Source organism: Canis lupus, chromosome X (assembly GCF_003254725.2).
Source record: "Canis lupus dingo isolate Sandy chromosome X, ASM325472v2, whole genome shotgun sequence".
Taxonomy (NCBI): Eukaryota; Metazoa; Chordata; class Mammalia; order Carnivora; family Canidae; genus Canis; species Canis lupus.
Window position 1 is genome coordinate 37793777 of NC_064281.1, and position 15121 is coordinate 37808897.

The window sequence follows — 15121 nt, forward strand, 5'->3', positions numbered from 1 at the left end:
TCAAAAGTGCTTCTCTCATTCCCTCCAGTATTTCCTTGCAAATTTGAGGTTATTTGAGCAAAATTATGGTGGAGAACCCTGAAGCAAATGTTGTCTAGAAAATCCAATGAGAGGAATCAAAAAAGAAGGAAGAAAGAACAGAGAACTTTGAGGATATGCACCACCTTCAACCTGTGTGTGAGCAGACTACACCTGAAGGTTTGTTTGTTTTACCTGCACTTGCCTCTCTCTTTCTCTCTCTCCTTCCATATCCCCTCCACTGCACACACGTGAGAATCCAAGTCCTGGTCAGCCACTGCATTAAGGGGTGCTTGCATGCCCCTCAAGTGTGCAGGGACAGGAAAGATGTTGAGAAAAATTGAAGTATGGGAAGAAGAATTGTCTTAAGTCCATCCAAAAAATCAAGAAGACTTAAGGATACAAGAGAAATAGCCAAGGAATAAATCATCTGTTATAAGAAGAAAAGAAAGAAGAGATGAAGAGAGAGAGTGCACACGGATGATGGCGGGGTCAGCTAGACTGGACAGAGAGGTAGCATAGGACACCAGGCTGCCCCAAATGGATGGAGGGGCTCCTTAGACACTTCCTTCCCAGAGCAAAGCTGGCCTCTGAGCCATGCAGGCACACTGGGCAGAAGTGAAGAAAAAAGGGGCAGAGAGGAAAGTTACGTTCATGCCGGGACAAATTATGTGGCCTTGGGTGACATTTCTATCTCTTGTAGGTAGATTGCTCAGAAGCCCTGCCCATGCACACCGGACTTCCGGTCAGCTTGGTCAGGCCTCGCTCCTAAAAAGGAAGGGACAGTCAAGGACATATGGACATTTAAGGAAGTCCTTTAATGAGAGAAGCAGCCTCAAAAGCAGAAATAAACTAACAACAAAGAAGGAACTCTTGGGGAAAACAAGACAATGATTCAGGGAGTAGGAGAAATTTCCCTGAAAGTGGTAAGTAACATTCCCAGAGAGAAAAGAGAAGGTATTGCAGTTATGGGAAGTGATAAAGAGGAAAATTTAGGATGAAATAATTTAATAGAAGCTTTTTGAGTGTGGGGGTGTGGAGGGTGAAGGTTTGAAAAAAAATGATTATGCTAAAAAAATGATTATGCTCATCTGGAAGAATAACTGAAGTTTACCAAGGATGAAATTAAAGGAAAAATAATGAAGAATGTCCTATCAGATATCAAACATACTATAAAGCCACAGTGATTAAAACACTGCAGCACTGTCACTGAACTAGGTAATATAAATAAATGTGTGCTCTCCAACTTGGGGTGTGCACACGTAGATTGCACATCTAGATAGTAGAGGAAGATGTTAAAAACTCTTATTTTCTATTTTTATTCTTTTTAAAGACTTTTTATTTATTTGAGAGAGAAAGAGAGCACAGAGGGAGAGGGAGAAGCAGACTCCTTGCTGAGCAGGGAGCCCAAAGTAGGGCTTGATCCCTGGACTCTGAGATCATGAACTGACCAAAAGCAGATGCTTAACTGACTGAGCCACCCAGGCACCCCAGAAATTCTTATTTTTTAATCTACCTTTTCAAAAAGTCTACTTTTGTATTTTTTCATATTTTTTTTTTACAATTTTAAAAATTTAAATTCAATTTGTCAACATATAGTATAACACCCAGTGCTCATCCTATCAAGTGCCCTCCTCAGTGCTGGTGTATATTTTATAATTAGAACAATGCATTTTTCAGAGATTCATGTACATAATTTAGGAATAAACATACACATTGGTAATTAATGTTTACATTATTTTTAATGTATAGTGTTACAAAAGATATCTGGATCCCTATGTCAAAGAACAATGGAATGGAATTGCTAATCCAGAAAAGTCCCATGTATATGTAGTAAATTCAGTAGGCTGAAACCATCATAAACAAATTTTAAAGATATTGTGCAACTCATGCAGAAAATACTTGTGAAATATTTGCAACATATATAGAAAAACATTAACAAGCAAAGGATAAGTATGTAATTTACAAGACAATTTAATATAGTCTCAAGCCTTCTTAGTGATTAAAATTTACAAATTCTAGATAAATGAGATATGTTCTTGTGCTGATTGGCAAAAAGTTTAAAATATTATTAGTAAAATATTATTAGTTGGCAAGGACGTAGGAGGACAGGAACTCTAACAAAAATTTCAAATGTCTACCCATGTCAGTTGACTTCAGAATTCCACTTTTACAAATATATCAAAAGGAAATCCTTCTATACAGATCTGCAGAGCTATATGAAGAATGTAGTTTACTGCAGCATAGTGTGTAATAGCAAAAACTTGGAAACAATCGAAATGGGTATCAACAGCAGTCCTATTTGATGGAGCCATACGATGAAATACTGTTTATTCAGTTGGTGAAATGAGGTAGATTTAAATGCGCTGACATGGAGAGACATGTCTATGGTGCATTGTTAACCAAAAAAACAAATGTCAGGATGGCATGTATCTTGTTTTTTTTTTTAAATGCTTTTTGAAAAATATGTAACATATTTACTTTGAATTATATTTGCATATGACTGTTACACACATTCTTTTTTTTAAGATTTTATTTATTTATTCATGAGAGATGAGAGAGAGAGAGAGAGAGAGGGAGAGAGAGAGAGAGGCAGAGACACAGGCAGAGGGAGAAGCAGGCTCCATGTAGGGAGCCTGATGTGGGACTCATCCCGGGACTCCAGGATCACACCCTGGGCTGAAGGCAGGCACTAAACCAGTGAGCCACCCAAGGATCTCCACATTCTTTTATATATATTTAAAGTGTATATATATTTTAATATATATGTATACATATATTTAAAGTATTACCTATGCATATGATAAATTTCTTTTTTTTTTAAGATTTCTTTATTTGAGAGAGAGCCTATGAGCAGGGGGAGGGGCTAAAGGAGAGGGAGAGAGGATCCCCCAAGCAGACTGTGTCTGAGCTTGGAGCCCAACATGGGGCTTGATTCCATGACCCTGAGATTGGGACCTGAGCCAAAACCAAGAATAAGACGTGTAAGGGACTTATCCACCTGGGAGCCCCATATACGATAAATTCCTAAAGATAAACGACTTAAGTTTTTACTAGTTGTTCCCTTTAGGACATGCCAGGACACACACCATAGAGAGGGGCATTTTTCACTTTTATTTTTTTGTAAGTTTTATAGGGAACACCTTGACTTCTGGAAGTTTTTTAAAAGCTGGTATTGCTTCTGTCATTCTCAACAGAAATTGATATGAAGTAGATTTAAGGGAAAGTGTAAATGGTGTAGATGAGCAAACGCAAGGGAGATTGAAGGCTTCAGGTACTAGTAATGACCTGCTCTCTCCAGGTAAGTGGAGGTGGGAGGAAGGGCCAAGGTTGCTGTGATGGTCCTCGCAGGTGTGTGGGGAGGGCGGTGATGAAGATGACTGGATTTGGGGTGATTTTGCTGGGAGGCCAGCAAATTTCACCAAGATTTTATACAACAAGAGGTTGGGAAGCATTTCCTAGGATAACCAATCTACAAGCAACCAAACACTAACTAGGGCTGCTTGTATCAAAATGCAAAAAATTATGTTCTCTTTAATAACCCAGACCATACTGCACTGATAAAACAAAACGAAGCAAAGAAAGAAACCAGCAAAACTCTTGAATGGTTGGTGGCTGAATGTCCTTCACTATACTAGGCTGTTGGGGCTACGAAATTCAGCCCCTTTTATCTCACTAGCTTATATTCCTTGAGCTTTTGTGTTACTCATTAATTATGGCATTTTCATTTCATTTCCCTTATAGCATCCCTCAAAAATTGTTATTGAACCATTCATCAATGTAACAGAAATAATATTGGATGCAAGTTTTCCCACCCTCCCCTGTGTTTCTACACTAGCCTAAGTAAGGTCAACACTGAACTCAATGCATTGTCATGCAATTATCAGTTTACAAGATTGTCTTCCTGGAGTTTCTAGGTTATGGAAACATGCTTTTGAATTCCCAATGCCAACCACAGCCCTTGTTCATACAGTAGGTGCTCAATGTTGGTCAGTTGAAGGAATACATTAATATAGTAACTCAAGGGACGCCTGGGTGGTTCAGGGGTTGAAAAAATTTTTGAAATTTGAAAATGCTTTGGAGAGCTTTTAGTGTCTACAATCATTTTTTTAATCTTATTTGAGAGAAAGCAAGAGAACACAGAGTCTGGAGAAGAAGAAGCAGACTCTCTGCTGAGTGGGAAGCCTGAAGCGGGGCTCAATCCCAGGATCCCGGGATCATGACCTGAGCTGAAAGCAGATGCTTAGCTGACTGAGCCAGCCAGGGGACCCTCTACAATCATTGTTTAAAACTGTTCCTCAAGGCTCATTACCAACAAGGACTGAGTCAGACCCAGCCTCTTCTTGAGGATGGACAACTTGGGTATTCTTTTGATATTAGTACCTAACGCTAAACGTTCCTAGCACATAGCAGGCTTAAGATAAAGGTCTGTAGATATTAATGGAAAGTAACAGATTCTCTATACAAATAAAGACATTCTGAGCCATTAAAGGGAAAAAACTAATCTCTATTCCACGGCCCTAAACCCTATCTATTTGCCACCAGCCAGCTATCTAACGTGGGGGCCTGGGTCGTGAGAGGAAGCAGCTCAGTACGAGCAAGCTCTTCACAATTTGTCACTGTGCTGTTCTCCCCAAAGGGTAGATCACTTGCTCAACTGATGTACCGATCCAGCAGTAGTCTGAAATCAGACTTCCTGCAAAGGTAGAGGATTACGAGCTTGCATTGCGGCTGAAAAGGGGCAGATATGAGACGAATCGCCTTGAGGGAAACCGAACTCTTCCCCTTGGCCTCCAGCATGACCTCCTTTCTGCAGTCTTGATCCTCATTTCAATCCACCCTTCCCTCAGCCCTCAGTCCCAGATACCGACTGTTCTTATGTGACCTCCTCTCAGAAGAGAAGTCGATGTGATGGGAGTAAATAGGATAATGCTCTAGCACGGTGCTGTCCCATGCAGTAGCAACCTTGCCACATGTGGCTTTTTACCTCTGAAATGAAAGCAATTAAAATGAAATAAAGTTAAAAAAAATGTGGTTCCTCAGTCTCACTAGCCACAATTCAAGTGTTCAATACCCACATGCGGTTAGCGGCTGCCGTACTGGACAGAGACTCTCTAGAACATTTCCATTCTAGCACTTTTGCTGGCGTCCCTATAATGTTCTACCCGGTACAGCAGCACGCCTGTTGAATATATATGAATGAATGAATCACCTTAACTCTATAATATAGTAGAATCTCAACACGAATGAGAGATTGCCTGGAAGTTTTCAGAATCCCTACATTCACTAATGGCTCTATAAACTCACACTTTAAAAAACTGTATTAGAAAGTGACCATAACTGTTTTCACAAGATTTTGTGGCAGGGATAAAAACAAAGCTTGATGTTAAATTACGTAGAGTCAGTCATAGTCCAAGGGAAGCTGATTTCCATGAGTTTGTGCCAGTGTATTTTATTTGATAGAACTATACTCAGAACCTCGGGGCACCTGGGTGACTCGGTTGGTTGAACAAGTGATCTTGTCATGATCCCTCTGCCTCCACCCCTGCTTGTGCTCTCTCTTTCTTTTTCTCTGTCTCAAATAAGTAAATAAATAAAATCCTAAAAAAAAAAGAACCTTACTCAGAACCCAGACTAATGTTTTCTGCCCAGCTTTCTAATAAAACCAGTTATATGCAAATACAGGTCTTTGCACCTCGTTTCTCGGAGCTTCTGATAATACTCACCCTTTTTCCTCCAGAAGGGCTCTTTATAATAAACTATGCACTTGATGACTGAGCCCAAAGGCACACGAGTGATCAGCTGGTTTCTCATCATTGGCAGAGGGGGGTTGAAATGAATCTTCATGCCCAGAGTAGGAGGAATGGCACTAATCACATACTTAGCCTGGAAGAAAAACAATGTGCTTAAACATTGTTCCTGGGGTTTTTTTTTTCCTAATGCTTCTCCTTCATTTTACCCTTGGCCCCCTTCAAATATCTTTTCTTTTTTTGTCAAAGATTTTATTTGTAAGTAATCTCTACAGCCAACGTGGGGCTCAAACCCACAGCCCCGACATTAAGAGTTGCATGCTTCAATGACTGAGCTAGCCAGGTGCCCCTCGAGTGTCTTTTAAATGGAAGAACTGGGAAAATCATGTTGAAACCAAAACCAGCTCTTGTTCCCTAGTTTAATTCCTCCCATGACTTTCCATCACGCTTGGAGTCAAGGCCAGGTTCCTTACACTCACCTCCAAGGCCATACATGAAATGGATCCCTGTTACAGCTCTGATCTCATCTTCTGTTACTCTTCCCCTCACTCCTTTACTTCTGCCACATGACCACCTTGCTGTTTCTTCATCATGCCAGTCTTGCTTCTACCTCAGGACCTTTGCATTGGCTGTTCTACTTGGAATGCTCTTCCCTCAAAGAACTGCATGGCTCAATCCCTCATCTTTTTTGGTTCTGTGCTAAAGTATTGCCTTCTGAGCAAGTCCTTCCCTGACGACCTTATTTAAAATTGCATGACCAGTCCCCGCACCCCACCTTTTGGCACACCTTCTCCTCCTTCCCTGATTGGTTTTTTTCCATAGTACTTACCACCATCTGGTATACTTTATATCTTAACTACATATTTGACTATGGCCTTTCTCCTTCGCTAGAATGTAAGCCACATGAGGGCAAAGAATTTTATCTGTTTGGTCCCCTGCTGTGTTCCCAACTCCTAGAATACTGCCAGACACATAGGAGGCATAAATAAATATTTTCTTTTGTATCAAATTACAAGGGAGTCCTATATAGAGCTGTGATAATATATGATTTTTGTAAATCTGTCCTCTCTCCAAATATTTCGGTTCTGTTTTCCCTTCTTTTAGACAGAGGTATCTTTTTTACTTTTGGCAAAGGGATTGTCTATGAAGTCTGGACTATTCTTGGCTTTATATCAGCTTTGGTTTTCTATGGGATTCTGGCCACATGCCCTAGTTTAAGGCTCTTGGTTACCTCATACACCTCATGGTTTAGGGTCTCCACAAGGACATTTTCTCCTGTCTGGTCAATGTGGGTCACAGGCCTCTCCAGCTTCACTTGGTCTCCAAGGAGGTCCATTATCCGTTCACTCACTTGACCAGATCCGCCCACAAATTTTCTCTCCTGGAAAGAAAAGAAGACTCAAGAGGTGGGTAGGATATACAGGAATGAGTTTCATTTATTAAGTGGCTAGTTTTTCTCACATATCTCTATGTGAAATGTAGAAATTGCATTTTTGCTGTTGGGAATAGTGTATTTGACCATTGTTTTCCAACTTGTGATTGCTGGCTTTTGAAAGATCACAGCCTTTCTAACAAGGTGACTGTTGGCCCATTCTCTTATGAATTCCCAGGCTCCACCCTCGGCTGGCCATCCTCAGCCTGGCCCCCATGTCCCACCTACCTGGCTACTACTCCTGCTTTGTGTTCCATCTACATCCTTCTGTTGGGTCACTAGGTCTGGTGAAATACCACCCACAGCTGGGCCACTGTTTGCCTGAGTGTACCTAAGCCAGGTTTTGCCTTTCCTGTTACTCAGGCTGAGAACCTCCCTGGCCACCCTAGGCCACCCTACTCTCCACTGTAGGCTGCCCGACTCATCCTGGGTCAGGTGCCAGTTGCTTCCAAAGGCTCTGCATAGCTATGCACACGGTTGAGCTGCCTTCTTCTAAATATCCAGTTCAGATAATTTTGTAAAAGTTTAAAAAAATTTCTGTAAAAGTTTATTTCCAATAGATCTAGGGAGAAAGGAAAGAGAGATGAAGAGGAGAAGGATGGATACACTGGATCAGATGGATTTCACAGATATATACAGAACTTTGCATCTGACCGCAACTGAATACATTCTTCTCAGTGCACATGGAACTTTCTCCAGAATAGACCACATACTGGGTCACAAATCAGGTCTCAACCAATACCTAAAGATTGGAATTGTGCCCTGCATATTTTCAGACCACAATGCGTTGAAACTAGAACTCAATCACAAGAAGAAATTTGGAAGAAATTCAAACACGTGGAGGTTAAAGAGCATCCTGCTAAGATGAATGAGTCAACCAGGAAACTAGAGAAGAATTAAAAAGATTCATGGAGGGATCCCTGGGTGGTGCAGCAGTTTAGCACCTGCCTTTGGCCCAGGGCGCGATCCTGGAGACCCAGGGTAGAATCCCACGTCGGGCTCCCGGTGCATGGAGCCTGCTTCTCCCTCTGCCTATGTCTCTGCCTCTCTCTCTCTCTCTCTCTCTGAGTGACTATCATAAATAAATAAAATTAAAAAAAGATTCATGGCAATTAATGAAAATGAAGATAAAACTGTTCAAAATCCTTGGGATACAGCAAAAGCAGTCCTAAGAGGGAAATACATCGCAATACAAGTATCCCTCAAAAAATTGGAAAAAACTCAACTACATAAGCTAACCTCGCACCTAAAGGAACTGGAGAAAGAACAGCAAATAAAACCTACACCAAGCAGAAGAAGAGAGAGAATAAAGATTCGAGTAGAACTCAATGAAATAGAGGCCAGAAGAACTGTAGAACAAATCAACAGAACCAGGAGTTGGTTCTTTGAAAGAATAAATAAGATAGATAAACCATTAGCCAGCCTTATTAAAAACAAAAGAGAAAAGACTCAAATTAATAAAATCACGAATGAAAAAGGAGAGATCACCACCAATACCAAGGTACAAATGATTTTAAAAACGTATTATGAGCAGCTATACGCCAATAAATTAGGCAATCTAGAAGAAATGGACGCACTTCTGGAAAGCAACAAATTACCAAAACTGGAACAGGAAGAAATAGAAAACCTGAACAGGCCAATAACCAGGGAGGAAATTGAAGCAGTCATCAAAAACCTACCGAGACACAAAAGTTCAGGGCCAGATGGCTTCCCAGGGGAATTCTATCAAACGTTTAAAGAAGAAACAATACCTATTCTACTAAAGCTGTTCCGAAGGATAGAAAGGGATGGAATACTTTCAAACCCAGTTTATGAGGCCAGCATCACCTTAATTCTGAAACCAGACAAAGACCCCATCAAAAAGGAGAATTATAGACCAATATCCCTGATGAACACAGATGCAAAAATTCTCAACAAGATACTAGCCAATAGGATCCAACAATACATTAAGAAGATCATTCACCATGACCAAGTGGGATTTATCCCCGGGATGCAAGGCTGGTTCAACACTCGTACAACAATCCACATGATAGATTATTTCAACAAGATAAAAAACAAGAACCATATGATCCTCTCAATAGATGCAGAGAAAGCATTTGACAAAATACAGCGTCCATTCCTGATCAAAACTCTTCAGAGTGTAGGGATAGAGGGAACATTCCTCAACATCTTAAAAGCCATCTAGGAAAAGCTCACAGCAAATATCATTCTCAATGGGGAAGCACTGGGAGCCTTTCCCCTAAGATCCGGAACATGACAGGGATGTCCACTCTCACCACTGCTTTCAACATAGAACTAGAAGTCCTAGCCTCAGCAATCAGACAACAAAAAGAAATAAAAGGCATTCATATAGGCAAAGAAGAAGTCAAACTCTCCCTCTTCACAGATGACATGATACTGTACATAGAAAACCCAAAAGACTCCACCCCAAGATTGCTAGAACTCATACAGCAATTCGGCAGTGTGGCAGGATACAAAATCAATGCCCAGAAATCAGTGGCTTTTCTATACAGTAACAATCAGACTGAAGAAAGAGAAATTAAGGAGTCAATCCCATTTACAATTGCACTGAAAAGCATAAGGTACCTAGGAATAAACCTAACCAAAGAGGTAAAGGATCTATACCCTAAAAACTATAGAACACTTCTGAAAGAAATTGAGGAAGACACAAAGAGATGGAAAAATATTCCATGCTCATGGATTGGAAGAATTAATTTTGTGAAAATGTCAATGCTACCCAGGGCAATTTACACATTTTATACAATCCCTATCAAAATACCATGGACTTTCTTCACAGAGTTGGAACAAATATTCTTAAGATTTGTGTGGAATCAGAAAAGACTCCGAATAGCCAGGGGAATATTAAAAAAGAAAACCAGAGCCGGGAGCATCACAATGCCAGATTTCAGGTTGTACTACAAAGCTGTGGTCATCAAGACAGTGTGGTACTGGCACCAAAACAGACACATAGATCAATGGAACAGAAGAGAGAATCCAGAAATGGGCCCTCAACTCTATGGTCAACTAATATTCAATAAAGCAGGAAAGACTATCCACTGGAAAAAGGACAGTCTCTTCAATAAATGGTGCTGGGAAAATTGGACAACCACGTTCAGAAGAATGAAACTAGACCATTCTCTTACACCAGACACAAAGATAAACTCAAAATGGATGAAAGATCTAAATATGAGACAAGAATCCATCAAAATCCTAGAGGAGAACACAGGCAACAACTTTTTGAACTTGACCACAGCAACTTCTTGCAAGATACATCCATGAAGGCAAGGGAAACGAAAGCAAAAATGAATTATTGGGACTTAATCAAGATAAGAAGCTTCTGCACAGCAAAAGAAACAGTGAACAAAACTAAAAGACAACCTACAGAATAGGAGAAGATATTTGCAAATGATGTATCAGATAAAGGGCTGGTATCCAAGATCTATAGAGAACTTATTAAATTCAACATCCAAGAAATAAACAATCCAATCATGAAATGGGCAAAGGACATGAAGAGAAATCTCACAGAGGAAGACATAGACATGGCCAACATGCACATGAGAAAATGCTCCGCATCACTGGCCATCAGGGAAATACAAATCAAAACCACAATGAGATACCACCTCACACCAGCGAGAATGGTGAACATTAACAAGGCAGGAAACCACAAATGTTGGAGAGGATGTGGAGAAAGGGGAACCCTCTTGCACTGTTGGTGGGAATGTGAACTGGTGCAGCCACTCTGGACAAGTGTGTGGAGTTTCCTCAAAGTGTTAAAAATAGACCTGCCCTATGACCCAGCAATTGCACTGCTGGGGATTTACCCCAAAGATACAGATGCAATGAAACACCGGGATACCTGCACCCCAATGTTTATAGGAGCAATGTCCACAATAGCCAAACTGTGGAAGGAGCCTCAGTGTCCATTGACAGATGAATGGATAAAGAAGATGTAGTCTAGGTATTCAATGGAATATTCCTCAGCCATTAGAAATGACCAATACCCACCATTTGCTTCAACGTGGATGGAACTGGAGGGTATTATGCTGAGTGAAGTAAGTCAATCAGAGAAGGACAAACATTATATGGTCTCATTCATCTGGGGAATATAAAAAATAGTGAAAGGGAATAAAGGGGAAAGGAGAGAAAATTAGTGGGAAATATCAGAGAGAGAGACAGAACATGAGAGACTCCTAACTCTGGGAAACGAACAAGGGGTGGTGGAAAGGGAGGTGGGCAGGGGGTATGGGGGACTGAGTGATGGGCACTGAGGGGGGCACTTGACGGGATGAGCACTGGGTGTTATACTATATATATGTGGACAAATCAAACTCCAATAAAAAATATAGAAAAATACCACTTAGATAATTTCTACATATGGAATGAAAACGAAACTATATGAAACTTTTGTTCCTACCAACTCCAAGGAAATGAAGGACATTTAAAAACTGGAGGGCAGCTCGGGTGGCTCGGCGGTTTAGCACCGCCTTCAGGCCAGGGCATGATCCTGGAGACTCGGGATCAAGTCCCGCATTGGTTTCCCTGCGTGGAGCCTGCTTCTCCTTCTGCCTGTGTCTCTGCCTCTCTCTCTCTCTGTGTCTCTAATGAATAAATAAATAAAATCTTTAAAAAAACTGGAAAGAAATAAGATAAAATTATGTGTTTTTTTTTTTTCATTTCTCCATGTTAAGGTGAAAAATGAAATTTATAAACTGGGTTTCTTTTCTTTTTAACATTTTAGGTATATTTAGATTTGCAAGTTCTTACTATTTAGAGGAATTATTTGCATCATCTTCCTAAACGTAGTGCTTTTCTTTTTATGCTTAAACTCTAAAATAGGCCCTGGGTCTAATGAGTAAAAATATTTCTAACAGTAAGTCTGATGGAATTCATACACTTTCTTTTTTTTCAACCAAGAATGGGAATAAGGTGACTTCTGATAATTTTTACCTTTTATTTTTTTATTTTTTTTAAAAATTTTTACCTTTTAAATTAATCCTGGAACACATGCTAACTTTGATCCTTGTGGAAACTCTTCTTGAAAAGTTACAATAAACTGACTCTTGTGTACTTGGAAACAAAAAAAGAGAAGGATGAGGAGAAGAAGGAGGGGAAGGAGGAGGAGCAGGAGAGAGAACGAGGAAGGAGAAGGAAGGGAAATGACCACCAAGCAGGTTATTTAAGATCTCCACTTCCTATTGGGCCTAGCACAGAGCTTTATTTTTTTATTTTTATTTTTTATTTTTTATTTTTTAGCACAGAGCTTTATACAATGCGGGGGCTCAGGAAGCAGGGTATGAAAGAATGAAAGAATGAAAGAAGGCACGAGTGAATGAATTTTGTGTGCTGCGTGTGTGTTTGAAATTGAAAATGCATTTCTGACTTTCCTTTTCGAGCTTTCCAAGAAGTGCTTAAGCTATGTTCATCAGATGGTCCCCTACAAACTTACCAAGGAACAATCAGATGCATATCCAAATGGAAAATTGCAAAAATATATAGCAAAGCAGAGAGGTGATCTTAAAACCACATTGGTGCTAGATTCTCACACTGGGTACCTAACAACAGACTGTCCCTCACAAAAGCCACCTTGAATTGCCATCATAAAGTTCTAAAATCCACAAGCCTACCTCCCTCTTCATCTGTTCATGATTGAAGGATGATGCCAATCTTCTATTTAGGCATGGTGGTTTTCTGTTGGAACAGTGTTGGGGGGGATGGATGAGTACCTGCCCTCCATTGGTTGTTGAGATGATCCTGGTCGTGCCTCCACACTGCTTCACATACCACAGGAACCAGAGAGCAGAGACCTCATGGGTCTCTGCAGTGACACACAGATTCACAAAGAGAGTAGCAAGTTGCTTGGCAGATCTGCCCAGGAAGAAACAAGAGCACAATTAGAAAATGCAGGAGGGCACCTTCTTCATACTCTGGAAGTTATTCAAGCAATAAATTCACTTGACTAACTTTAGCACACTTTGGCAAGTGGCAGAAAACTGTCACTAGAATCCAGCATTATAATACATGACTTCAGAGCTTTTGGGAATGAGATTTATTTTCCCCTTCACCAAAACAGCTTACTCAGAATCAGTTCGTATTCCATATTCTGTGTTACCATGATTTCTCTCCATACACCTGCTCCTCTTCCTGTGATCCCCATCTCAGTAAAAGGCATCACCTGACTGCTAAGGCCAACACTCTAGAAATCAACCTAATTTCTCTCTTTCCCTCACTCTTTCCACCAGCCCAGTCCATCAGGAAGTCCTACTGTCTTTCAGCAATCACCTCACCATCACTACCAAAAATGTAGCATCATCTTTTGTTATGAGTATTGCAATTATTTCTTCCAGACTGGTCTCTCTGCCTCCACTCATCATACCTGGTATCCATTCACCACACTCAAAGCCAGAAGCTTTTTACCCCCTCCCCACTGTGGTGCTCTTTCTATAGTATAAATCCAGTCATGTCATTCTCTTGCTTAAAACCCTCCAGTGGCATCCTATCAAAACCAAAATAGGATTTGGATGGATCTTTCACCTTTGCCTGCAAAGCCCTAAGTGATCTAGACCAGGCCTACTTTTTCTATGTCATTCTGTACCCTCTCTACTTCTTCTAACATCTCCTTAGAAAGACGAACTCTTCTACATTTATGAAAATGAACATGAGCTTCCAATATCCCCAGTACCCTGGCATTCTCTGTCATTTTACCACAGTATAATGTCTTTAGAACTTTTTTCTTCTCTGTCTTAAATTATCTTTATTATTGGTTCACTATTTTCCTTTTTCTCTTTGTTTTAAAGCTTTTATTTATTAATTCATGAGAATACACAGAGAGGAGAGAGAGAGACAGAGACACAGGCAGAAGGAGAAGCAGGCTCCATGCAAGGAGCCTGATGTGGGACTCGATCCCAGGATCATGCCCTGGGCTGAAGGCAGCGCTAAACCGCTGAGCCACCCGGGCCGCCCAGTTCACTATTTTCTATTGCTATCTCCCCTACTATAATATCAACCAATGATAATAGGAATCTTAACTTTCATGCTCAGCAGTGTCCCTGTTAATAAAGTAGTGTCTGGCACATAATAAGCACCCAATAATTACTTGCTGGATCACTGACTGCATTAATGGTTATCAGTTAAACATTATTTTTAAATTATCTATAATATGCAAAGGATATACTAGATCATGTCCCAAACACAGAATTAATCTCATTTATTTTTTTTAAAGATTTTATTTATTGGGAAGGGAGAGTGAGGGAGAAGCAGAGAGAGAAGATATAACAGGCAAGCAGACTGTGCTGAGCACAGAGCCAGACATGGGGCTTGATCCCATGACTCTGGGATCATGACCTGAGCTGAAATAAAAAATCAGACACTCAACTGACTGAGCCACCTAGGTGATCCTACTCCCAATTATTTACTCAGTTATTTCACTGTCTAATGGAAGACAAGCTCAAAGGATGGATAAGGGGGAAAGCAATTAATAGAACACAGATAGGCGAACTTTTGCTTGGGGTTGGCAGGCCAACAATAATGAAAGGTTATATCCTATTTTGAGGCATACCAGAGAGTGAATGATCTCTTGCAATTCCAACAACTCAGTTGTATCTAACACTTTCTTTAAAAAGATTTCATTTTGGGGAGGGCTCGGTGTCTCAGCGGTTGAGCATCTGCCTTCGGCTCAGGTCATGATCCCGGAGTCCTGGGATGGAGTCCCACATCGGGCTCCCCATGAGGAGCCTGCTTCTCCCTCTGCCTATGTCTCTGCCTGTATCTCATATATAAATAAATAAAATATTTTAAAAATTATTTTAAATTACTCTCCCACCCAATGTGAAGTTTGAGCTCAAAACCCTGAGATCAAGAGCTGCATGCTCTACCGACTGAGCCAGCCAGGTGCCCCTATCTAACATTTCTAAAATTCACTAGT

The 15121-nt window shown here is 40.6% G+C and overlaps 1 protein-coding gene across 1 annotated transcript in view; it reads right to left on the reverse strand.

Annotated features, from left to right (window-relative positions):
- MAOB (monoamine oxidase B) overlaps positions 1-15121 on the reverse strand; it is a 118454-nt gene that overhangs the window by 15845 nt on the left and 87488 nt on the right. The window contains exons 6-8 of the mRNA XM_025468798.3: positions 12924-13065; positions 7000-7149; positions 5745-5904 (exon numbers count right to left, since the gene is read on the reverse strand). Coding sequence (XP_025324583.1) covers positions 5745-5904; positions 7000-7149; positions 12924-13065 — 452 coding nt within the window. The remainder of the gene's footprint in view (positions 1-5744; positions 5905-6999; positions 7150-12923; positions 13066-15121) is intronic.